This window comes from Scomber scombrus, chromosome 19, assembly GCF_963691925.1.
Source record: "Scomber scombrus chromosome 19, fScoSco1.1, whole genome shotgun sequence".
Classification (NCBI taxonomy): Eukaryota; Metazoa; Chordata; class Actinopteri; order Scombriformes; family Scombridae; genus Scomber; species Scomber scombrus.
Window position 1 is genome coordinate 2,317,024 of NC_084988.1, and position 23,808 is coordinate 2,340,831.

Consider the following 23,808-nt stretch of genomic DNA (forward strand, 5'->3'; position numbering starts at 1 on the left):
TTATAAGGCGTGACCATTTCTAATTGTGTCTGTAGTATCAGAAGTCGCTACCTCGATGAGATGACTGTTGGGTCCTGTCCCTGCGAGCATCTGTATCTCTACGAAGATGTCGGTCATCTGAGAGTCTGGTATGTCAGAAATGTCTTCCTCAGTCTGCAAACCGCTTGTCTCTGCTGCATCTTCGTTTTCCAGTGATTGCTCATCAGCACTGCACACCAGCTCCTATTGTGAACACAAATCAGCAGCATTAATACAAGAAAAAAATCTGGCTGCATATGCATATTGTGCTGTTGAACCCTGTGCAACAAATCCATCTGCTTTTAATTATAATTTATTTCCAAAAGGTGAACCAAGCTATAATGTATAAGGCAATGATATGAGTTAATGTTTAAGATCATGCCATTTAACCAGGCGGGGAGTTCCGGTCCTCTGAAATGAGGCCAATGCGGAAGTAACTTAAAACTGCATTCTATCAAAAGGCCACCAGGGGGCGACCATTTTGGTGTCAAAGGGACTTCCGTCTCTATACAAGTCAATGGAGAATTCACCAACTTCTCACTTGATTTTTAACCTCAGTAAACGTTTTCAAAATGTGTTTATGGTCTCAATCACTAGTTTAAAGCCTTCTTTAATGCAGTATGATGTTCATTTGGGACATTTTGGCCTCACTGATTTTATATTTGACGATAAAGCAGGGTATGCATTAGGGCTCTTGCTCCTCCTGATGCCCATATAAGTAGAACATTTGTTTTTTTATTTTTCCCAGCATGCACCTGAAATTTTCAAGATGGCGCTGCCCAGATCCGATACTATTGGCCTCTGAGCAGCAGTCCACAAACCAATGGGTGACGTCATGGATGGTACGTCCATTTCTTATATACAGTCTATGGTCTAAACAATTAGCAGCCAGCAGCAGCTAAAGTGCAGGGCTTAGTCACTACAAAAACAATAATTAAAGAAGGTTCCCCTTGTGTCTCACCTGTGATGAATCCACACCCTGAAGCCTCTCTTCTTCAGTGGCGGTCGCTGTAGCCATTGGTAGAGGAACATCTTGTAGTTTGACCACTTTTTCCTGTTCCTCTTTCTGACTCTCAGGCTCCTTTGGCTTGGCATCAGCAGTAGTCATATATTGGTTTCCAGACACTGTTTGAACTGCATCTATTCTTGACTCCTTTGGAATCGGGGTGAAGGGGATATTTGTCTGTTCAGATAAGCTTATTTCTGTAAATGTCTCTTCTTCATGTGGCTGCACTGCTACTAAACCAAACGAGGTTGGTTGAGTGGAGTCTTTTTCAGCCACATTTTCCGTCTGTAGCTGATAAGGCGTACTCTCTTGCGTCTGGGTAAATCCCATGCCAGGCATATCTAGGACCAGATATCTCTTCTGCATCTCAGTTGTGTTGCTCCATAAATTCTCGGTGTAATTTGCTCCATACTGAATGTCAGTCAGTGGTTGTGTTTGAGGCACTGTGCATGAGCGACTCCTTGTATTCTGGGCGGTGGGTTGTTCTGGGGCTTCTTTGGATCTTTCTTTAGGTTTAGACTCCAAAGTTTCAGCATGGGGAGATGGAGTACGACGAGTATCGATTGGTTGCACGAATGTGGCACTTTCCTCTACCAATCCAGGGGTCTTAACATTAATAGTGTCTCTAATCTTCTGTGGAGGGGTACCTGCTGTCTGTAAAGAAACCTCTGATGTATCTAGAATGACTGTGACCACTTTCTTTTCTGGATGCTCCTGAATAACTTCAATGCCACTAGCTTTAACAGTACTCTTCTCACATATCGGACTGATGCCTTCTACCGTAGTTTGACTGTCAGATCTTATTTTTGCAGGTGAAACTTTCCCCTTGGAAGAAAGTTTTGGGGAAGCCTTTGGACTTTTTGATTTTCTTTTGGTTGGCGAGAGCTTTCCTTCTTCCACAATAGCAGATTCTGTGACTACCTGGGCAGGTGAAGAGGGTTTCTCACTTTCAGGCTCTTTCTTAAATTCCTTAGGCTCCAAATCAGTGGCTCCACTAAGGGCAGAGACCGCCGCCTCGGGACCTTTTGACTTCCTCCTGGTCGGTATCAGCTTTGTTACTTCCGAAACAGCTTTTTCAGTTTGCTCTTTTGAATCAGAAGACTTCTGACTGTCTGGCTCTTTGAGGACCTCTGTTGACTCTTTGGTAGCAAGCTCTGGAGAAGGTTTCAAATCCTTCGACTTTCTTTTGGTTGGTGAGATTTTACCTTTTTCCACAACAGTGATTTCAGCAGTTTTTGTGACCACATCTACAGTTGAAGAAGACATCTGACTGTCAGGTTCTTGCTTTGTTTCTGTCGGCTCTTTTTTAGAAATTTCAGGAGAAGCTTTTACACTCTTTGATTTTCTTTTGGTTGGCGAGGGCTTTCTTTCTGCCACAATAACAGCTTCAGTTACTTCTGGTACTACCTGTGTAGTTGGAGAAGCTTTCCCACTGTCAGGCTCTTTCATGGTCTTTGTTGCCTCCTTGGTTGCAAGTTCGGGTGAAGTCTTCTGGCCCTTTGATGCCCTTTTGGGTGGTGAAAGTTTACCTTTTTGTTCAATAGTAATTTCAGTCGATCCTGTAACCACATCTGGACTTGAAGACTCCACATCAGTAGCTGTATCATGGATAACAACTGGCTTTGACGGTGTTGAAACGCCATTATTCTTTGACTTTCTTCTGGTTGGTACGAGCTTTGTTTCTTTCGTAACAACACTTTTATTTTCATCGTTGAAACTAAGACCTTCAACTTCCTCTTTTGTCTGTGGTGCCTCGGTGTCAGCAGGTTTAGGAGGAAGTTCTGTACTCTTTGACTTTCTCTTGGGTGGTTGAATCTTACTTTGTTCCACAACAGCAGTTTCAGGTTGCCGTTGTCCAAATTCTGGGTAGTCATAACTTTGTGTTGCAATAGATTCTTGAGCTGGACGCGGCTCAATTTCGATTTGTTCAGCACCGGTACTTTTTATATCTTCTGTCCCTGCAGGCTTTAATGTTTTAGCCTCAGCTTGCACGGAGTCCGCCGAAACTGCTGATTCATCCTCAAACGAACTATATTGGTCTGTTATGGGAATGTTTTGCTGTGGTTGACATTTCTTCTCAGGTGAGCGCTTGTTTTTTCGTGGAGGTGCCACCACAGATGTCTTCACCTCCTCTAGATTGCCACGAACGACATCGGAGGACTGAATGTCAGGGAGTTTTTGTTTCCCCCTTTCATCAAGTTCCTTTAATAGAAGGATAAAACTTTTAGTACAGAGGTGTAATAGCAATTTCTTAACTGTTCCTTAAAACAACATGCAATATTTAATATACTGCATAAGATATGTGATGCATTAATTTCCAAATACATTTAATAAAAAATACCTTTAAGTGGTTGCTGAGAGAAGTCTTCTGCATGTCTGCTTCTCTGAGAGTTTCTGAACCATCTTTCACCAGTTTGTCAAACAGGTGCGGTGTCACACAGTCTGTTAGAAACTGCTGGTGAGAAAGCGCCTCCTGCAGGACAGCCTGCAACTTTTCACCTTCGTCTATTGTCACCTGACACCACGAGGAAAGAGACGTTGATGTGAGATGTTTTTGTAGTGACAAAATATTACGTGCAAATGGATCACACATTGCCAAATTAGCATAAAAAACCCACTGAATTGCTCCACAGTGTTAAAAATGTTACAGCACAAATCCCTAAACTCAAATCCGCAAATCTTCTTTCAGTGGAGAACTTCTGTTGGATTCTTTTTTTTCAATTACTGAATATTTCTGACAGCTTAATTAGTTTAGGATGGCATTAACCCTCCTGTTGTCCTCTGGTCGAGGAAGGAAGGAAGGAAGGAAGGAAAGGAGGAAGGAAGGAAGGAAGAAGGAAGGGAGGAAGAAGGAAGGAAAGGAGGGAAGAAGGGAGGGTGGAAGGGAGGAAAGGAGGGAAGGAAGGAAGGAAGGAAAGGAGGGAGGGAAGAAGGAAGGGAGGAAGGTAGGAGGGAGGGAGGAAAGAAGGAAGGAAGATAAGAGGGAGAAAGGAAAAGAGAAAGGGAGGAAGGAAGGAAAGAAGGACAGAGGGAAGAAGGAAGGGAGGAAGATATGGGGCAGGAAAGAAAGAGAAGGAGGGAGGGAGGGAGGAAGGAAAGAAGGAAGGAAGGAAGGAGGGAATGAAAGAAGGAGGGAGGGAGGAAGGAAGGACAGAAAGAAGGAAGAAAGGGGGATGGAGGAAGGAAAGGAGGAAGGAAGGACAGAAGGAAGGGAGGGAGGAAAGAAGGAACAGTCAAAACAGACAGGGTCAATTTGACCCGGGAAGACGACAGGAGGGTTAAAAATGTGTGCATGGAGAGACTGAATGACACTCTTCATATATCCAACATCTCTCACCAAGATGCCCCTGAAGTCAACACTTAACGTAACAGAAGAAGAAAAGCTATACAGGATGAAAAAGGTAAGAGAAAGCCTTCTTAAAACCAAAACTTATTTACACTGAACATAAATTAAAGTACATTAAAAGACAGAAACCTGCACAGAAGAAATGGACTCTGATGGCTTGCTCTTGTTCCACTGCTGCAGGGCTTGCAGAGAGTCCGTCAGACAGCTGACTGTGTTTGTAGAGCAGGTACTCTGACGCTCACTCAGCCTGGACTTCAGACTGTAAACATAAACATATAATAAATACATTTATTGTAAACACATCAGCACATGAACTAATAATAGAAATATTCATATTGCTTAGATCATGAAACTATAGGCATCAGATAAGATGTATTATTCTTTAGATGTTTTAACCCTCCTGTCGTCCTCCCGGGTCAAATTGACCCCGTCTGTTTTGACTGTTCCTTCTTTCCTCCCTTCCCTCCTTCCGTCTGTCCTTCCTTCCTCCCTCCTTCTATCTTTCTTTCCTTCCTCTCTCTTTCCTTTCTTCCTTCCTTCCTTCCTTCTTTCCTTCCTCCATCCCCTTTATTCCTTCCTTCTGTCCTTCCTCCCTCCCTCCTTCTTTCCTTCCATCCTTCCTTCCTCCCTTCCTTCTTTCCTCCATCCCTCCATCTCTTTCTTTCCTTCCCATTACCTTCCTTCTTTCCTCTGTCCTTCTTTCCTTCCTTCCTCCCTTCCTTCCTACCTCCCTCCCTCCTTCCTTCCTCCCTCCTTTCCTTCCTTCTTCCTCCCTTCCTTCCTTCCTTCCTCCCTCCCTCCTTTCCTTCCTTCCTTTCTCCTTTCCTTCCTTTCTCCCTCCCTTCCTCCTTTCCTTCCTTCCTTCCTCCCTCCCTCCCTCCCTCCCTCCCTCCCTCCCTCCCCTCCCTCCCTCCTTTCCTTCCTTCTTCCTCCCTTCCTTCCTCCCTGGAAGCTAAATTGAAATAGAGGAATGCCAGCTGAGAATTTGTCATGTTAAATCTGCTCAAGGGGGTTATGTTACAGGTTAAAAAGCTCTAATGGTGAAGTGGGCAGATGTAGCTGCATGCATGTGTGTGTATCAGGTTTATATTGGACAATATCGGGAATATAATGGGAATCAAATAAATAAGATTGTTAAAAATAGTCCATCTGTCTTATCAGAGTTCAATTTAATCACCTGTTTTTTTGCTTTCTTCATTATTTATTTATGACAGCTCTATTGCCACAATGAGGGCATATCATCATTCCTCCATGTTACCTGTCATGTTGCTGGCATAAAGAATCCACCACACTGATTATTTCTGTTGGCAGCTCGTTGGCGGCTGGTGCAGACTTCACTTCCTTGTGCAGCTCATGAACTTTCACACCCAAACCTTCCAGAGACTTCTCACAGTTCTTAAACAGACGGGAGCAAGAACATCACATAATTAACTTAGTGATATTTGCACAGTCTCATCTGTTAGCTACCAACTCTATTATTCACCCCCAAGTAGTTATTTCAGTGGTGCAGTTACATCAGATTGTGTGCTTGGATAAATAAAGCAGTATAATAACCTGAAGGCTGTGCCAGTGCTGCTGCAGCTGAGTGATGTTGTTCTGATGTTCGCTGTAACTGAGCGCCTGATCCAGAGAGCGGAGCTCCCACTGCAGGGCTGCAGCTCTCTCCTTCAGTCCCTCGGCCCTCTTGGCCAACTGCTTGTCCAGCTCCTCCAGTTGGGCCTCGCAGGCCGTCAGACGCTCCCTCACCTCTTTCTCTGAGGTGTCACAGAGATCATGCAGGTGGCTGACTTCCAGGGTCAGAGCATCCTGACCTCCGGGGGTGCAGAGGCTCAGCAAACTGTCTCTGGCTGCGTCCAGATCCTTCATCTCCCTCTGCTCCCTGTCCACTGTTTGAAGTAAAGCCTGGCACCAGCAGGGAGGAGGAGGAGAACCAGATTAATACAATGCAGAGTCAGCAGTGTTTTACATCATTAGAGAGAGCTGCCGGCTCAATCAAAGACTTGGAAGCATTAGTTAGCCTCAGATATGTCCATGATAAGAGGAATTAACAGGTGCATTATGGACTGTTTAGGACAAAGAGGAAATGAGAACAAAATATTTACATCTTTATTTCACACCACTTCTCTACTCTTTATCATTTAATAACATGTTTTTTTAATTTTTCAGGTTGTCAAAGTAGTCTATATTATGTCTCACTCAAGTATAGTACAACTTTTTCAGCATGTTAGGAATATTTTTGTTGAGTGCTCAAAAAATGTAAACATTCATGTCTGTAAACTAGATTTTCCTCAGTTTGATGCAATGCAACAAAAATGTTCACAGAGATAAAACTAATGCTACTGGCTGTGTTTGTGTTTTTTATCATCTGACCTTCAGAGTGTTGACAGCACTGTGCAGACCCTGTCTATCTGATGGAGGAGCTCCCAGGCCTTTAACCTGCTCCCTCAACCAGTCCTGTGCTGCTTCATGCTGCTCCACCAGCTGGGTGAACAGCCTCTCCGTCAGGATGCCGTCCTCCAGGTTAGGAATCGCCTCCTGGTGACAGAAGTAGATACTTTTACACATAGAGATAATTTTTGAAGGGAAACAGAGGAGAGTTGGTCATGCTGAATAATACTGTGTTAGCTTTTATATGGAAGACAAGAGCTGCATGATTGTATGTAACATTACAGTGTGCAGCATTTATTAATAAACGGGTCCACCAATAATAGAGTGTAAAAGATGTAAGACACCTTTTCTATGCTGACTGACACATTGTGAAGTTAACTGAGTCTTATTTAGACATATTTACATCTACACACTGGGCCATTTTTTCGTGGAGGCCCAATGACTAGAAGAGGCAGCGCTGTAACTGTTTGGTATCTTCCTAACTTTGAAACTCTCTGTGTGGTATTTTAGTGACAAGCACAGAGTGCTCAGTGCTCAGGTGGGAGGAGAGGTAGAAAGTTCATGTAACCCTCCTGTTGTCCTCGAGTCAAGGAAGGAAGGAAGGAAGGAAAGGAGTAAGGAGGGAGGGAGGGAGGAAAAGAGGAAGGAAGTAAGGAGAGAAGGAAGGGAGGAAGGAAGGAAGGAAGGAAGCGAGGAAAGAAGGAAGGGAGGAAAGAAGGAAGGAAGGAATGAGGAAGGAAGGGAGGAAAGAAGGAAGGAAGGAAGGGAGGAAAGAAGGAAGGGAGGGAGGAAGGAAGGAAGAGAGGGAGGAAAGGAGGAAGGGAGGAAAGAAGGAACGAAGGAAGAAGGAAGGAAAGTAGGGAGGAAGGAAGGAAGAAGGAAGGAAAGTAGGAAGGAAAGGTAGGAAGGACGGAGGAAAGAAGAAACAGTCAAAACAGACGGGGTCAATTTTACCCGGGATAACGACAGGAGGGTTAAATGAAGTAGTGAAAAAGCCAGTTGTTGTATCTTGGTTGAAAATGTGTTCCTGGATGTTGTGCTAAAAACAGAAATCTCATCTGTTTCTGCTTTTTATATGATTTACAAAAATGTTTGCAATTTTTTTAGGCAAAACAAGTGAATTATAAAGCATAAACAGCATCATTTTATCAGTGTATCTCGTCCATAGAGAGTGATGAACTCACAGTTAAGTCTTTGAGCAGAGCAGGGATCGACTCCTCCGTAGTTCTCCAGGAGGGATCGGACCAGCTGGGGTCCTGTGTGATCTCAAACAGCTGTGTAGCCTGAAGGAGGACAGGTGGAATACAGTGGAGATGTTTTACTATAATAACATTTTCCTCGTTCAGTTTTATTCACACATTCTTGGCTTTATTCAAACTGTACAAAAAATGCAGGATATCAGATAGTTGATCATCGTGTCCAGTTCAGGCTCTACCTGTTTGTGGAGGTCTGACAGGACGGGGGCCAGCGCTGTGCACCGGTCCAGCAGGGTCCGGGCTTGTTCCATGGCTTGCCTCCGCTCCCCGAGACCCGGCCAGGAGAAAACATGCGGCAGGTTGGACGTCTGCTTCTGGAGCTCAGCCAGACGGGCCTCAGCATGGCTGCGCTGGCTGCGACACGACACCAGACGCTCCAAGACCCCCTCCAACTGCCTGATAGATACCAGAAGATACAATGTTAGAAATTAGGTCTGTGATAATGTCTAGTATCTGTAAGTTCCTGTAAAGAGCTTTTTAAAGTTGCATGTGGGTTTACCAGTTACTAGAATCATGGAAATCCAAACTTTTGAGGGAGAAAGATAATTGATTTATGCTCTTCAGTGTTTTTCAGCGCAAGAATGTAGCTGCCATTAATGCTTCCGTATCTTAATGCACTGCTACACTGGCTTTTCATTCATGGTAAGTGCTGCTGGGTATAGCTGAGATCTAAAACCTGGCTCCATGTTGGTAAAATCTCCTAATTTTTATGGTCACAATGAACAAAACATTCAGGTAGTCTTGTAGCTAAAAAACTAAAATATTATCTATCAGGAAAACTTCTTCTGGTGTCATTCTTTATGGTTTGATTTATTAATATTACAAATATTATACTTTAAATAGCTGTTAAACCTAAATACTGTGATTTAAGGACACTAATAGCGAGCTTCAGGGTCCCAGCCTCCTATATACCTGCGTGTGTCGTCAGCAGCCTGCAGGATCGTCCTCCACTGCTCCTCCGTGTCTTTAACCGTCTCCTGAACCTCTCGCCTCCTGTCCTCCTCCAGCTCCTTGTGGTCACACAGACTCTGCGCTCGTCTCTTCAGCTCCAACATTTCAGTCTCACCCTTCGACTTAGAGCTCAAGATGGCCTGAGGACGAAACCATACACAGCTTTTTAAATATTTATACATGTTTATTGCTTTAAAAATCAGGGCTTATGTATCTGTAATGGTGAAAGGCAAAAAGGTCTTTCTTTCTCAAATATAATTAACCTTTGTGTCGTCCTCCCGGGTTAAATAGACCCTGTCTGTTTTGACTGTTCCTTCTTTCCTCCCTTCCTTCCTTCCGTCTGTCTTTCCTCCCTCCCTCCTTCTCTCTTTCTTTCCTCCCTTCCTTCTTTCCTTCCTTCCCTCCCTCCCTTCCTTTTTTCCTCCCTCCTTCTCTCTTTCCTCCACACTACCTTCCTCCCTTCCTTCCTTCTTTCCCCTGTCCTTCTTTCCTCCCTTCCCCCTCCCACCTTCCCTTCTCCCTCCCACCCTCCCTTCTTTCCTCCCTCCCTTCTTTCCTTCCTTCTTCCCTCCCTCCTTTCCTTCTGTCTTCCTTCCTCCCTCCTTTCCTTCATTCCTCCTTTCCTTCATTCTTCCTCCTTTCCTTCCTTTTCCTTCTTTCCTCCCTCCTTTCCTCCCTTCCTACCTCCTTTCCTTCCTATTTCCTTCCTTCCTCCCTCCTTTCCTTCCTCCTTCCCTCCCTTCATTCCTTCCTTCCTTCCTTCCTCCCTCCTTTCTTTCCTTCTTCCTCCCTTCCTTCCTTGACTCGAGGACAACAGGAGGGTTATTGACACTATTTTACTTCATAACGTGCAACATCATAACATTTCACTATTGTACCAAGCTGTATTTCAAAGCAGTGACCAATGAATCATTTTAGAATAAAAGCTCTTCTTCTATGTTTTACCTGTGATGTGTTCAGTCTGTCCTCTATCTGAGTCTGGCTGCCATGAGTGCCACTCTCCTTGGACTTGGCCTGTTTCTGCAGCACTTCCACCCAGCTTTTGGTGCTCCTTACTTGGCCATGGAAGGCTTCCAGCTCCCTGGAGAGCAAGTATTGGACTTCAGCTTTTTTCAGAACGTTCTCAGCTCTCTGCAGGATCGTCCTCCACTGCTCCTCTGAGTCGTTTATCGTCCGCTCAGCTTCCCGTCTCGTGCTCTCTACCAGGTCGTCTCGCTCACACATAGTCTGGTATTGTCTTCTCAGGTTGCTCAACTGTGAGTCTCCCTCGGGTTTGGAGCTCAGGATGGTCTGAGGGGAAAACAAAAATAGAAGTTATCGCTTTGTTTTTATTTATTATGAAGTTACACAGCATTTCACTATCAAAAAAATCCATTATAAAAAGAATATTGTCCAAGTTGATGTCTTCAAATAGTTTGCTTTCTCACATCAGTAGCTCTCAAAAATCCAAAATGATGAATTTACTATCACATATGACAAAGAGGAACATTAAATCCTCCTAATTCAGGAGCCGCAAATAGAAAATGTTTGATTTTCATTGTTTGTAAAAATGACTTTAAAGATTATTCAATTATTAAAATACTTGCAGATTTTCTGTAAATCAACTAACAGATAAATTAACTAAATTATTTCAGCTGTAAAGAGATTGAGAAAATAAAATATGACTGTGGAAGAGTAAAAATAAGAGAGAATGTAAGATTTTATACTTAAACACTTGATCTTGTCTGTCAAATTAAACTCAATGTTCAAGCTCAGGTGTGTATGTGTTACGATATTTTAACATTAAATCAACCCTTTAATGTTCAAACTGACCTGTGCAGAGTTTATTATCTGTTCATGATCCGCCTGGTTCTCCAGTGAGACGATGCGTTGCTGCCTCTCTTCCAGCCAGGATCTGCTCTTCTCTTTCAGGACTTCATAGACCATCACCTGAGTATCCAGAGCACAGCGCTTCTCCGCCTGATCCAGAGCCTTTTTAGCATCCTGCAGGACTCTCATCCACTTGTCCTCAGCGTCGTTGGCGGTCTGCTGCAGCTCTTGTTTCTTTTGTTCTTCGAGGTCCTGAGAGCACAAACTCTGGCCTCGGCTCTTCAGCTGCTGGAGCTTAGAGTCTCCCTCCGTCTTGCAGCTCGTGATGGCCTGGAGACAAAATAATGATAAGTCACATACAAGCTCCTGCAGGTGTGTATTATTGTTTGGCTGGGGCACAAACCTACATGCTCAGGTCAGTATAACATATGACTGACTAAAAAACACTAACCCATTAGTCCACAAGTGATGCATTATTTAAATATCCAGCACACACACATCTACATTACTATACATTTGAAGCTGTATTTGTGTCCACCTGATAAATTAAAGCCTAAAATCCACTCTTCTTTTAGCACTGGTTTGGTCTCCACCAGCAAAATATTTGGGTTATTAGCTGATAAATGCTCCAATATGTTCACCAGCTGTCTTTAACTTTGCCAACACTAAGTACATTTAATGAGCTAAACCAGGCTAATACTGTGAGGATTTAGCTGTAACTTCTATGAAAACAATGACAGGAAGCATCACTTCTTCGTTTTCTCTTGTTTACTGAACATCTGCACATGAAAAAACATACAGCATTGCTTTGTTTGCATCATTACTTCCATTGTTTTCTTCTGTGAGTGTGACTATTTTCTTCTTCTTCTAAAAAAAAAAAACTTCTTCTCCTTACTGTTTTTTACTGAGTGCAAACACACATGACTGCCACCTTGTGGACATAATGAGCAACCACTTTTAAACATTCAAACAAACTATTATCTGTTATATATTAAATTATATGTGTATGCTTTTAACTGTAACAATACTTCATCCTTTGTAGGTCACACCAAGAAAGCATTAAAGTATTAAAGTACTATTTAAAGAATATCTCTGAGGCCTTAACAACATAAAATATGTAATTGTTTCTTCATTGACCCTAAATCTGATGTTTTACAGACCTACAGACCTCATTCAGATCTCATTTGTTCAAAACATGTTAGAGATTTATTCTGTTCATGTACAAGATAAAAAAATGAAACTCAACTTCAAAAATGTCTCCAGCAGGATCTCTGATGTCAGCAGTGATTTGTGTTATTCTTCCTTTATACACTAAAGCACAACCTGTATCTATAGCAACCATAGAACAACCTGTATCTATAGCAACCATAGAACAACCTGTATCTATAGCAACCATAGAACAACCTGTATCTATAGCAACCATAGAACAACCTGTATCTATAGCAAGCATAGAACAACCTGTATCTATAGCAACCATAGAACAACCTGTATCTATAGCAAGCATAGAACAACCTGTATCTATAGCAACCATAGAACAACCTGTATCTATAGCAACCATAGAACAACCTGTATCTATAGCAACCAAAACACAATCTGATGGTCTGTATGTGCATTACATACCTCATACAAGTGGTAATGATTGCCCAAAAAAGTTAAATGGGTTCAATAGATTTAGTTTTTGACCAGATATCATTAGTAGTTGAGCAGATCTACAAAGGGTTAAATGCATTCCTGTGTCTATGAACTAAAGATACAACAAATACAGCTCTTACTGAAAGCTGGATTGGTGACCAAATCATTAGAAGCTTTTTTTACCAAAGCTTCTTCTTCTACCAAATGATGTCATTCCTCGCTAAAACACGACCACCTGATCTGTAGGCTCACCTGTGCTGTGTGCAGTCTCTCCTCAGCTTTGGTTTGATTGCTCAGTGACTCCAGTCGTCCTTCCAGGTCCGTGAGCCAGTGGCCGGTGTCTTGGTAACAGGTGTCAAATTCTCTCAGCTAAAAAAAAGAAAAAGAAAACCACATAATTAGTTGGTTAAAAATGGGTCAATGAAAACCAAGTGAGGGGCTTTTCTGATTTGCTCATGTTCATGTGTCACTTTAAGAGGAATTCAGTTGTTTTTTAAGACACTGACATGATCAACATGTGATTTACAAATCAAACAAGCTATTTATTTTTTTATTAACCCTCCTGTCGTCCTCCCAGGTCAAATTGACCTCATCTCTTTTGACTGTTCCTTCTTTCCTTCCTTCCTCTCTCTTTAATTTTTCCTTTGTTTTTCCCCTCCTTCCTGCCTCCTTCCTTCCTTTCTTCCTTCCTTCCTCCTTTCCTTCCTGCCTTCCTTCTCTCCTTTTCTTCCTCCCTCCCTCCTTACTCCTTTCCTTCCTTCCTTCCTTCCTCCTTTCTTTCCTCCCTCCCTCCTTACTCCTTCCTTCCTTCCTTCCATCCTTCCTTCTTTCCTCTCTCCCTCCTTACTCCTTTCCTTCCTTCCTTCCTTCCTTCCTTCCTTCCTTCCTTCCTTCCTTCCTTCCTTCCTCCTTAATCCTTCCCTTCCTCCCTTACTTCTCTCCTTCCTTCCTCCTTTTCCTCTTCCCTCCCTCCTTACTCCTTTCCTTCCTTCCTGCCTTCCTTCCTTCCTCCTTTCCTTCCTCCCTTGCTTCTCTCCTTACTTCCTTCCTCTTTTCCTTCCTTCCTCTTTTCCTCCCTCCCTCCTTTCCTTCCTTCCTTCCTCCTTTCCTTCCTCCCTCCTTTCCTTCCTTCCTTCCTTCCTTCCTTCCTCCCTCCCTCCTTACTCCTTTCCTTTCCTTCCTTCCTTCATCCTGTCCTTCCTTGACCTGAGGACAACAGGAGGGTTAATTATATTACAAGTTGCCTTAACTCACTCTTTATCATTGCAGGTATTATCACAATATTTACACATTAGTACATTTTTCTATCTCCCTTCCATTGCTCTCCCTATTTAATACTACTAGCGCTTTGTTGTTGTTGTTGTTTTTTACAGCATCTGTTCTTATTGCGTTCACTGAAGCACTGAAGCAAAGCTGCAATGATGAGCTGATGGACAAAATTAAATATATTAAACTATTCTGACAATCAAATAATCTATTCATTATGATTTTTAAATCAAAATAAACAAACATTTGCTGATTCCATCTTCTGAAATGTGAGGATTTCTTTTCCCCCTGTGATGGCATGCTGAGTCTGTGGAAAATATTAACAGGCATTTTACACTATTTCACATTTTAGAGACAAAATGAGGAATTGATTCATTTAAAAAAAACAAAAAAAAACAGCAGATTAGTCAAAGAAAATAATCAAGTTGCAGCCCACAATTTTGTTCCTTTATACGCTGAGTATAAAGTTGCAAGTGAGCCATCTGATTGGGTAAAGGACAAGCCCGCCACAAGTCATGAAGCATAACAACTGTAAAATAAACACCGTTAACACCAACTTCTCTCACCTCCAGCTGAATCCTCTCCGTCTCCTCGCTGATCTGAGCTTGTGCCGCAGCCTCCGCCTCTTTAGCAGCGTGCAGCACAGACCTCCACTCCTCCTCCGTGTCTCTGACCGTCTTCTGAACTTGAAGTTTTCTGCTCTCCTCCACTTCCTGCCGGTCACACAGACTCTGACCTCGCCGCCTCAGGTTGTTCACCTTACAGTCGCCGTCGGGTTTGGAGCTCAAGACGGACTGGTGACAAAGATGGGAGAGTTTAATGATCCAGAACTTTTAATATAATCAATTAAAATGCATTTATAAAGCACATGTTAATGAAAGCTGATTGCAATTCAAAGTTTTTAACAAGTAACTGGCAAATGCACAAACATATTAATGTATATATATTTATTTATAGGGATTAGGAGTGTGAAAATAAAATAAATACATAAAAAATATTTTTAAATCCAGGTTAAAAACACTTCTCTTCTCCTGTGCTTATGATTGAGCCCTTTTAAAGCACTTTAAATTTTAATCCTTCATTTGCACTCGATGTTCTTTTAATAATTTTAAAGCAAATCATTATTTTATGCTCTATTTCAGTCTACCTTTTTATTTTCTGTCTCTCTCTATGTTTCTGTACTTTGTTTTCTTTTTATTATATTTGGGTTTTCTTGTTTTTAAATTGTATGTTTTAATGTTTCCAATTTTTTACTGTTTAAACAAGACATCTTGACCATCACGTCCAGCATGTTATTGCAATAAAACAGGATCTTTTTGCCAATCATATTTGAACATGTTGGGCATTTTAGCGCTTGTAAAAGGGACTTTATACCAAATATTTTGACCATCACATCTGGCATTTCATCACAATTAAATGGGACATTATTACCAGACAGTTTTAACATCATGTTGGATATTTTAGTGCTGTTAAACAGGACATTTTTACCATCGCATCAGGCATTTAAGTGCCGTGAAATGGGACATTTTTACCAGACATTCTGACTATCATGTCCATCATTTTATTGCAATTAAATGATGGACATTTTACCACATTTTACTGGGGAGTGTGTCTATGTTCCCTCAACCCTATGTTACCTCAGTTTAGTCTTTTTAATATTTTATTTTAAAGTAAAGCACATTATGCAACTTTGCCTTGCCCTGCCTTAAAGATATTAATAGATTTTGGGGGAAATTAGGTGATAAAACCTCATTTAAAATAATGAATTGAATAAGACAAGTAACAAGGAATGTAATGATTTGGAGGAAAGTGAGGCTGTAATGATCCTACAAGGAAAAAAAACAAATAGTTTGATTGAATAAAAAAGGGAAAAACACATCAGCTATTCTTATATCTAAATATCTAGTGAAGCCAGATATGTTAAGTTTGTCCCGAGCAGCATTTAATATATACTTTGTTTAGTTACATCTTGCATTTCAGAGCACTATTGATCCCCAAAGTTCCCAACATCACTTTAATCTAACTATGTCATATATCTTATTAAAGCCAACTTATCAATCACAATGAATTCAAACAGACCTCAGCGGTGTGACACCTCTCTTCAGGTGGTGTCTGACTGCCAACAGACATCAGATGATGTTGATGCTCTCTGATCCACGACCGAGTGTTTTGACTCTGATCCTCGAAGTCGTCTGAAAGACTTCGGAGCTCCGCCTGCTCGGCCGCCCGCAGGACTGTTTTCCACTGCTGCTCCGTGTCTTTTATCAGCTGATCCACCTCAGCTTTCCTGTTCTCTTCCTCCAGCTGCTCGTACAGACGTTCTGCTCGTCTCTTCAGGTCGAGCACCTTGGATTCTCCCTCGTGTTTGGAGGTAATTACAGCCTGAAGGTGAAGACACGGAAATGACAATGAAGGCACTTAACCCTCCTGTTGTCCTCGAGTCAAGGAAGGAAGAGAGGAAGAAGGAAGGAAGTGAGGGAGGAAGGAAGGATGGAAGGGAGGAAGAAGGAAGGAAGTGAGGGAGGAAGGAAGGATGGAAGGTAGGAAGAAGGAAGGAAAGGAGGAAGGAAGGGAGGAAGAAGGAAGGAAAAGAGGGAGGAAGGAAGGAAGGGAGGAAGAAGGAAGGAAAAGAGGGACGAAGGAAGGAAGGGAGGAAGAAGGAAGGAAAGGACGGAGGGAGGAAGGAGGGAAGGAATGAAGGAAAGGAGGGAGGAAGCAAGGGAGGAAAGGACAGAAGGAAGGAAGGATGGAGGAAAGAAGGAAGGAAGGTAGGAGGGAGGGAGGAAAGAAGGAAGGAGGGAAGGAGGGAAAAAGGAAAAGAGGAAGGGAGGAAGGAATGAAAGAAGGAAAGGAAGGAAGGAAGGAGGGAAGGAAAGAAGGAGGGAGTGAGGGAGGAAGGAAGGAAGGAAGGAAGGAAGGAAGGAAGGAAGGAAGAAAGGGGGATGGAGGAAGGAAAGAAGGAAGGGAGGAAAGAGAGAGGAAGGGAAGAAAGAGAGAAGGAGAGAGGGAGGAAGGACAGACGGAAGGAAGGAAGGTAGGAAAGAAGGAACAGTCAAAACAGACGGGGTCAATTTGACCCGGGAGGATGACACAAAGGTTAAAGGACTTAAAGGTAAGCTGGTTAAATACAGTTTAAGGTCAAAAGTTGCCGTTGATTTTACTCCAACGATAAAGTTTTAACAAGTGACTTGTTAAAACTAGCGGATCATTAGTTTATAAAACATGATGTAGGACACTTTGTTTAACCCTCCTGTTGTCCTCGAGTCAAGGAAGGAAGGAAGGAAGGGAGGAAGGGAGGAAGGAAGGAAGGGAGGAAGAAGGAAGGAAGGAAGGAAGGAAGGAAGAAAGGAGGGAGGAAAGAAAGAGAGAAGGAGGGAGGGAGGGAGAAAGGAAAAGAGGAAGGGAGGAAGGAAGGAAGGAATCTAAGAAAGAGAGAAGTCTTTCCTAACTTTTAACAAACTCACCTGTGCGATCTGTAATCTCTCCTCAAACGGGACATGACCACCAAGAGACGACAGCTTCTGCTTCCTCTCTCTGATCCAGGACTGGCTGCTTTCATTCTGCCTCTTAAAAGCAGCAAACTCCTCTTCAGTGGTGGCTTCAGTCTCCGCCTTGTTGAGAGCTTCCTCTGCAGCCTTCATCACCGTCCTCCACTGCTCCTCTGTGTGTCTCACTGCTTCCTGAACCTCCGCTCTACGCTGCTCATCCAGGTCCTGGTTGTCACACAGACTCTGGCATCGTCCCTTCAGGTCCTGGAGCTTTGACTCTCCGTCAGACTTGGAGCTCAGAGTAGCCTAAAAGAAAAGAAATACCCCTTTAGGTTTGCTTTGATCCTGATTCTCTACAACACAACCTTCAAATAACTCACCTGTGCAATCTGCAGCTTTTCTTCAGCTTGAATGTGACCACCAAGAGTCTGCAGGTTCTGATCCTGGTCTCTAATCCAGGACTGGACGCTTTCATTCAGGGTTTTGAAAGCATCCAGGTCTTTGTCTAAAAGCGCTTGTGTCTCCGCCTTGTTTAGAGCCTCCTTGGCGGCATTTATCACCGTCTTCCACTGCTCCTCTGTGTGTCTCACTGCTTCCTGAACCTCCGCTCTACGCTGCTCATCCAGGTCCTGGTTGTCACACAGACTCTGGCATTGTCTCTTCAGGTCCTGGAGCTTTGACTCTCCGTCAGATTTGGAGCTCAGAGTAGCCTAAAAGAGAAGAAATCCTTTAAGTTTGCTTTGATCCTGATTCTCTACAACACAACTAAACACAACCTTCAACTAACTCACTTGGTTCTGATCTTGGTCTCTAATCCAGGATTGGACACTTTCATTCAGGGATTTGAAGGCATCCAGGTCTTTGTCTAAAAGCTCTCGTGTCTCCGCCTTGTTGAGAGCTTCCTCTGCAGCCTTCATCACCGTCTTCCACTGCTCCTCTGTATCTCTGACTGACTGTTTAACTTCCTGTTTCCTGTTCTCCTCCAGACCTTCCTGCTCACACAGACTCTCACTTTGTCTTATCAGGTCATTCAGTTTAGAGTCAACCTCGGGTTTGGAGCTCAGGACGGCCTGGTGTAAAAAAGAAGGGGATAAATATGAAAGCATTTGTAAGGAAACGTCTTATATGAATTGACATGAAATTTTGGTCAGATATTTACAGCCTCCAGAGGATAAAGTCTAATAATTGTGGTGATACTCTGATTTTTCATTTCATGCCAGCAGCAGGTTAGTTTTTATTCTTTCTTGTCCAAAACTTATGACTGAATTTTGATCATTGATTTGAGATTGAGGCTGAGAGTATTTAAACAGGCTAGAGAGAGAGAGATTACTAGATTACTAGAGATGAGAACCTTTTACTATATTGTATTTTGATATGTTTGTTGATATTTACATATTATATATCTATTTTCAGTCATTCTTCGTTACTGCTCTGGCAATATAGATTTCTGATCGGTCATGCCAATAAAACTTGAATTTGAATTTAATTAATAATTTGACTGGCTAGGTTGAATTTATCTCATTAATTTGTTTCCTCCTTATTCAGAATAGCTTATAAATGTGTACATTTTAATTCATAAAGAAATCTATAAAGCTGCATTATGGAATAAAGAAAAGCACATACAGATGCAAGAAATAGTACGAAAGCTGTAGAAGTTATTACTTTTTAATATCTTCATATTCATGTCAAACAGATCCGGTTTAAACTCTTGTCACTGACCTGTGCTCTGTGTTTCTTCTCCTCTGGTTGGAAGTCTCTATCAGTGGAGGTGAGGGGTTGCAGGAGGTCTTTGAACCAGGTCCTGGTGCTCTCAGCCTGGGTATTAAACTTCTCTAACTCCTCCGTGACGCCCTGGGCCTCCGCCTGCTTCTGCAGCTTGGCCTCCAGGTTTCGGTGGCGCTGTATCAGGTTGTCTCCGTCCTTCAGGAGACCGTCAGCTCTGACGCCTTGTCTGCGTACTGCTGCTAACAGCTCGCTGAGGGTCTCCACTCTCTGACTGGGAGGTGGAAAGAGACACAAAAAATAGCATATGAAGTTTTGGTTTGTTGAGTTATAAGCTTTATTTTCTAGGTTTTTTTGAGTTTATTCATTGAAGTTTAACCCTCCTGTTGTCCTTGAGTCAAGGAAGGAAGGAAGGAAGGAAGGAAAGAAGGAAGGATGGAAGGGAGGAAAAAGGAAGGAAAGGAGGGAGGAAGGAAGGAAGGGAACGAAGGAAGGAGAGAGGAAGGAAAGGAAGGAAGGAAGGTAGGAGGGAGGGAGGGAGGAAAGAAGGAACGAGGGAGGGAGGGAGAAAGGAAGGAACGAGGGAGGGAGGGAGAAAGGAAGGGAGGAAGGTAGGGGGGAGGAAAGAAAGAGAGAAGGAGGGATGGAGGAAAGAAAGAAGGGAGGAAGGAAAGGAAGGAAGGAGGGAAGGAAGGAAGGAAGGAAGGAAGGAAGGAAGGAAGGAAGGAAGGAAGGAAGGAAGGAAAGAATGACAGAGGAAAGAAGGAAGGGAGGAAGGTAGGGGGGAAAGAGAGGAACGAAAGAAAGAGAGAAGGAGGGAGAAAGGACAGATGGAAGGAAGGAAGGGAGGAAAGAAGGAACAGTCAAAACAAACGGGGTCAGTTTGACCCGGGAGGACAACACAAAGGTTAAATATAGTTTTGTTTGCCTTTTTTTGTTGTATTTTTGTTGAAATATATGTATATTTATGGATTCTATTGTCACCTAGTAAAAACATTAAACTTGCTGTACTGTGTAGTATATAACTCAATATTTCATACTTCATATATTAGACATCAAACAATATTATCTCCAATTTCATACTTTCCCACAAAAAAAGCTACTAAAATGTGTTTTAATCTTCACCTCTAATCAACACTACTATGCTTTTAAAAGGTTTTATCTGCTTTTTAATAATCTTGGTTGCATGAATGTTAGAGCTCACCTCTCATCCTGAAGGTTTTTCAGGAGATTTTTGACTTTGTCTGATTCCACGGACAGTTTCTCTTTGCTCTGCAGCCACTCGCAGAAGTTATCGTGCTGCTTCTGTAAACTAAAAAAAAAACAAATGACATAAAGAAACAGGGTCAGTGGTTACAATCACAGTCATCATTTATAATAATAATAAATAATACATTATTTTTTCGATAGGGACAATGCACATTGATGAACATCGATATTTAAACATCTCTGTAAACATGCCGGATTATAGCAAAGCTGCTAATTTGCATCCATAGTCCCTAGTAAATAAATAAAAAGAATACAAATAGAAGAGACAACAAATAAATGGATAAAATATAAATAGAAGAAACAACACAAACAGCACAATACAATACACAATCAAACGGATACCATATCCAGACAGGATATAACAATATAATAAAAAGTAATGTTCAGTTAGTCTCAAGTCCAGTTAGTGGTCGCACTTTTGATTAAATTTAAGTCATTGTTTTAGTTGTCCTTTAAACGAAGAGTATGTGGGGCATTCCCTTATTGTTGAGGGAAGACTATTTCACTCCAAAGTGTGAGTTTCCTAGACAAAAAGTCCAGATTTTTATACCTTTTACATGTTTTTATGGATAAATGGATATTTATTTGCACTGTTGAGGGAATAAAAGCAGCATTTACCTGTTCAAGTCATTGATGAGCGACTCCATCTGTGTCTGCCTGTTGTGGCAGTGCGTTTTGAACGTGGCCACCTCCTCCTGCTGCTCCTTCAGCCAGTCGGTGAGATCAGAGAGATCCTGAGGAGGAATCTGCTGGCTGCCTCTCTCCAGCTGACCTCCCAGCTGGTCCAAACGTCTCTCTGCATCCTTAGATTTGATGAAACTCTGACGCACAGGAGAGAAACTGTGAGGATCTATCCAGCTTATATAAACTATATAAACAGTATCTACCCTCGCCAATCATCCATCCACTTACAATGAGTCTTTGCAGCAACATTTCCACATATGTTCTGCTCTCAGGGTTCTCAAAACACTCGTTGACGGACAGCTGCAAGTCCTGGAACCATTCCTCAAATGACTGCTTTTCATCTAGGGAAAAATAATTATCATATAATCACAGTTTATTATAATATACGATTACAAAGCACGCAGCAGGAATAGAATATATCAAAAATGTAGGCTAAACTTCCATATTTTATTATAGAAATGATTGCCATTGAGAAAATAAACACAATAATTGGTTAAAAATCACAGTAGACAATAATGAAACTTCATTATATATCATCACTTCTCTCCACAATACTTCAACCACGGACCTTTGATGACTTTCAGCAGGCCCTTGTCCCGCTCCTCTCTCTTCAGGTGGATCATTTCCTTGGTGCGGGCGATGGCTTCCCTCAGTCTGCTGCAGTCCACCGACAGCGCCTCCAGCACCTGAGGACTGGCCACACTGGAAACCAAACCCACTTCCTTCAACACGGCCTCAGCCTGCTCCTCCTGAGCCTCCAGATCATCGCACAGATCCTGGAGAGGATGAGAGATACAAACGTGAGATCCAAGAGAATATTGGGAAAGTCTCCAAACACATATAAGGAAGGAATAAGGAAGGAATGGAGGAAGAAGGAAGGAAAGGAGGGAGGGAGGAAGGAAGGAAGGAGGGAAGGAAATGAAATAAGGAAGGGAGTAAGGAAGGAAAGGAAGGAAGGATGGAAGAAAGAAGGAAGGAGGGAAGGAGGGAGGGAGGAAAGAAGGAGGGAGGGAGGAAGGAAGGACAGAAGGAGGGAAGAAAGGGGTATGGAGGAAGGAAAGAAGGAATGGAGGAAAGAGAGAGGAAGTAAAGAAAGAGAGAAGAAGGAAGGGAGGAAAGAAGGACAGGGGAAAGAAGGAAGGGAGGAAGGTACGAAAGAGAGAAGGAAAGAAGGAGGGAGGGAGGAAGGAAGGACAGAAGGAGGGAAGAAAGGGGTATGGAGGAAGGAAAGAAGGAAGGAAGGAACGAGAGAGGAAGGAAAGAAAGAGAGAAAAAGGAAGGGAGGAAAGAAGGAACAGTCAAAACAGACGGGGTCAATTTGACCCGCGAGGATGACACGAAGGTTAAAGCTTTATAACAGCTGACAAATTGAATCCTAAATGTCTAAAAGGGAAGAAATCAAAGTGAGTATTTATGACATTCCTGCAAAAATGTCCCACAGTAATGTAGAGAACGTGACTTCAAGATATAGAAACTTAAAATAGGGAAATATAAAGCATTAAAACAGCTGTGTACCTGTATCTGGGTTTCCACCTTTGGTCCTAAAGCGTCGACCTTACTGAGAGAGCTTTGAATGTTCTCTACAGCTGACTGACACTCCTCCATCTTCTCGGCCAGATGCTTCTTCACAGCTACCAGCTCCTCGAAGACGTCGGTGCAGTCGGTAAACAGCTCCTCCACCTGCTCCATCCTCTTCCTCAGCTGGGTTTCCATCACCTGGAAGACAAGAAGAGAAGAGTAGAGTAAAAAAGAACTGCTGTAAGAAAGACAAAGGCACTGTAAAAGAGTGTGCTTGTGTCACTGCTATGAGTTTATGTTCATAGTAATAAAAGCAGAAGGGATAAAAACATAGACTGTAAATAAAATGGACATAACATCCGTGACGTCACCCATTGGTTTGTGGACTGCTGCTCGGAAGCCAATAGTTTCAGATCTGAGCAGCGCCATCTTGAAAATTTCCGGTGCATGCCGGGAAAGATAAAAAACAGGGATTCTACTTATATGGGCATCAGGAGGAGCATGAGGCGCCCTCCTGAACCTGTGAACCAATCAACCTGTCAATCACGACGTAGCCACGCCCTAATGCATACCCTGCTTTATCGTCAAATATAAAATCAGGGAGGCCAAAATGTCCCAAATGAACATCATACTGCATTGAAGAAGGCTTTAAACTAGCGATTGAGACCATAAACACATTTTGAAAACGTTTACTGAGGTTAGAAATCTAGTGAGAAGTTGGTGAATTCTCCATTGACTTGTATAGAGACGGAAGTCCTTTTGACACCAAAACGGTCGCCCCCTGGTGGCCTTTTGATAGAATGCAGTTTCAAGTTACTTCCGCATTGGCATCATTTCAGAGGACCGGAACTCCCTTCCTGGATAAAAATCAGTTGATATTTCTGCTCACCTGCAGCTCCAGTGGAGGCTCCTGAGTCTGCAGCATTTCCTGGATCTCTACAGACTTCTTGTGGAAATGCTCGACGTTCTCCTCGTTGGCGTGAATCTCATCCTACATAATAAAACAGAACTTAGTAAAAACTCTAGAGATGTTTAAAATTAAAGATTAGGGAAATAAAGTTGATTTTCCATCACTATCACATATAAACACACTGTCGGGTGCAGCTGAGAACATCCTGTGAGGCTTTTATGGGGACTCTTACCCTCATGGCAAGCACTTGTTGCTCGTTATTGAAGGGGTGGCTCTCTGCAAACAGGGCCAGTTTGGCTCCTGCCCAGCTGTCCACCTCTCCCCCGACTATCAGCTGCTTCTCCCACAGCTCCAGCGCCACCCGGAGGTTATCCATGTACGCGTCTGTCTTCTCAGTTACCTGCAAGAGCAACAACACGTCAGTTCAGTTTGGAAATAATAAAGATGTGATCTCCCTTTTTTCCCCATCTTCTGGATCTACTAGATTTATTCTAAACTTTTTTGACAGCTTTTAGTTTTATCTTTAATATTTCTCAGAGGCAAAG

At 42.6% G+C, this 23,808-nt stretch overlaps 1 protein-coding gene and 1 long non-coding RNA gene across 2 annotated transcripts; both read right to left on the minus strand.

Annotated features, from left to right (window-relative positions):
* Window positions 1-21,458, minus strand: LOC134001243 (rootletin-like). Its single transcript, XM_062440810.1, has 23 exons — window positions 21,404-21,458; window positions 21,064-21,176; window positions 20,770-20,972; window positions 20,087-20,194; window positions 18,880-19,156; window positions 17,952-18,230; window positions 17,541-17,870; window positions 17,137-17,466; window positions 15,752-16,054; window positions 14,239-14,466; window positions 12,659-12,775; window positions 10,778-11,104; window positions 9,911-10,255; window positions 8,927-9,105; window positions 8,194-8,410; window positions 7,943-8,041; window positions 6,741-6,905; window positions 5,925-6,272; window positions 5,629-5,765; window positions 4,500-4,629; window positions 3,366-3,539; window positions 980-3,226; window positions 1-222 (listed from the first exon to the last, which is right to left on the minus strand). Exons 1-23 carry the CDS (start codon window positions 21,456-21,458, stop codon window positions 1-3), a joined length of 6,933 nt encoding a protein of 2,310 aa, XP_062296794.1.
* Window positions 21,459-22,506: 1,048 nt separating this feature from the next.
* Window positions 22,507-23,565, minus strand: LOC134001036 (uncharacterized). Its single transcript, XR_009927458.1, has 3 exons — window positions 23,496-23,565; window positions 23,243-23,344; window positions 22,507-22,551 (listed from the first exon to the last, which is right to left on the minus strand). It is a non-coding gene; the product is annotated as an uncharacterized LOC134001036 (long non-coding RNA).
* Between the last annotated feature and the right edge of the window lie 243 nt (window positions 23,566-23,808).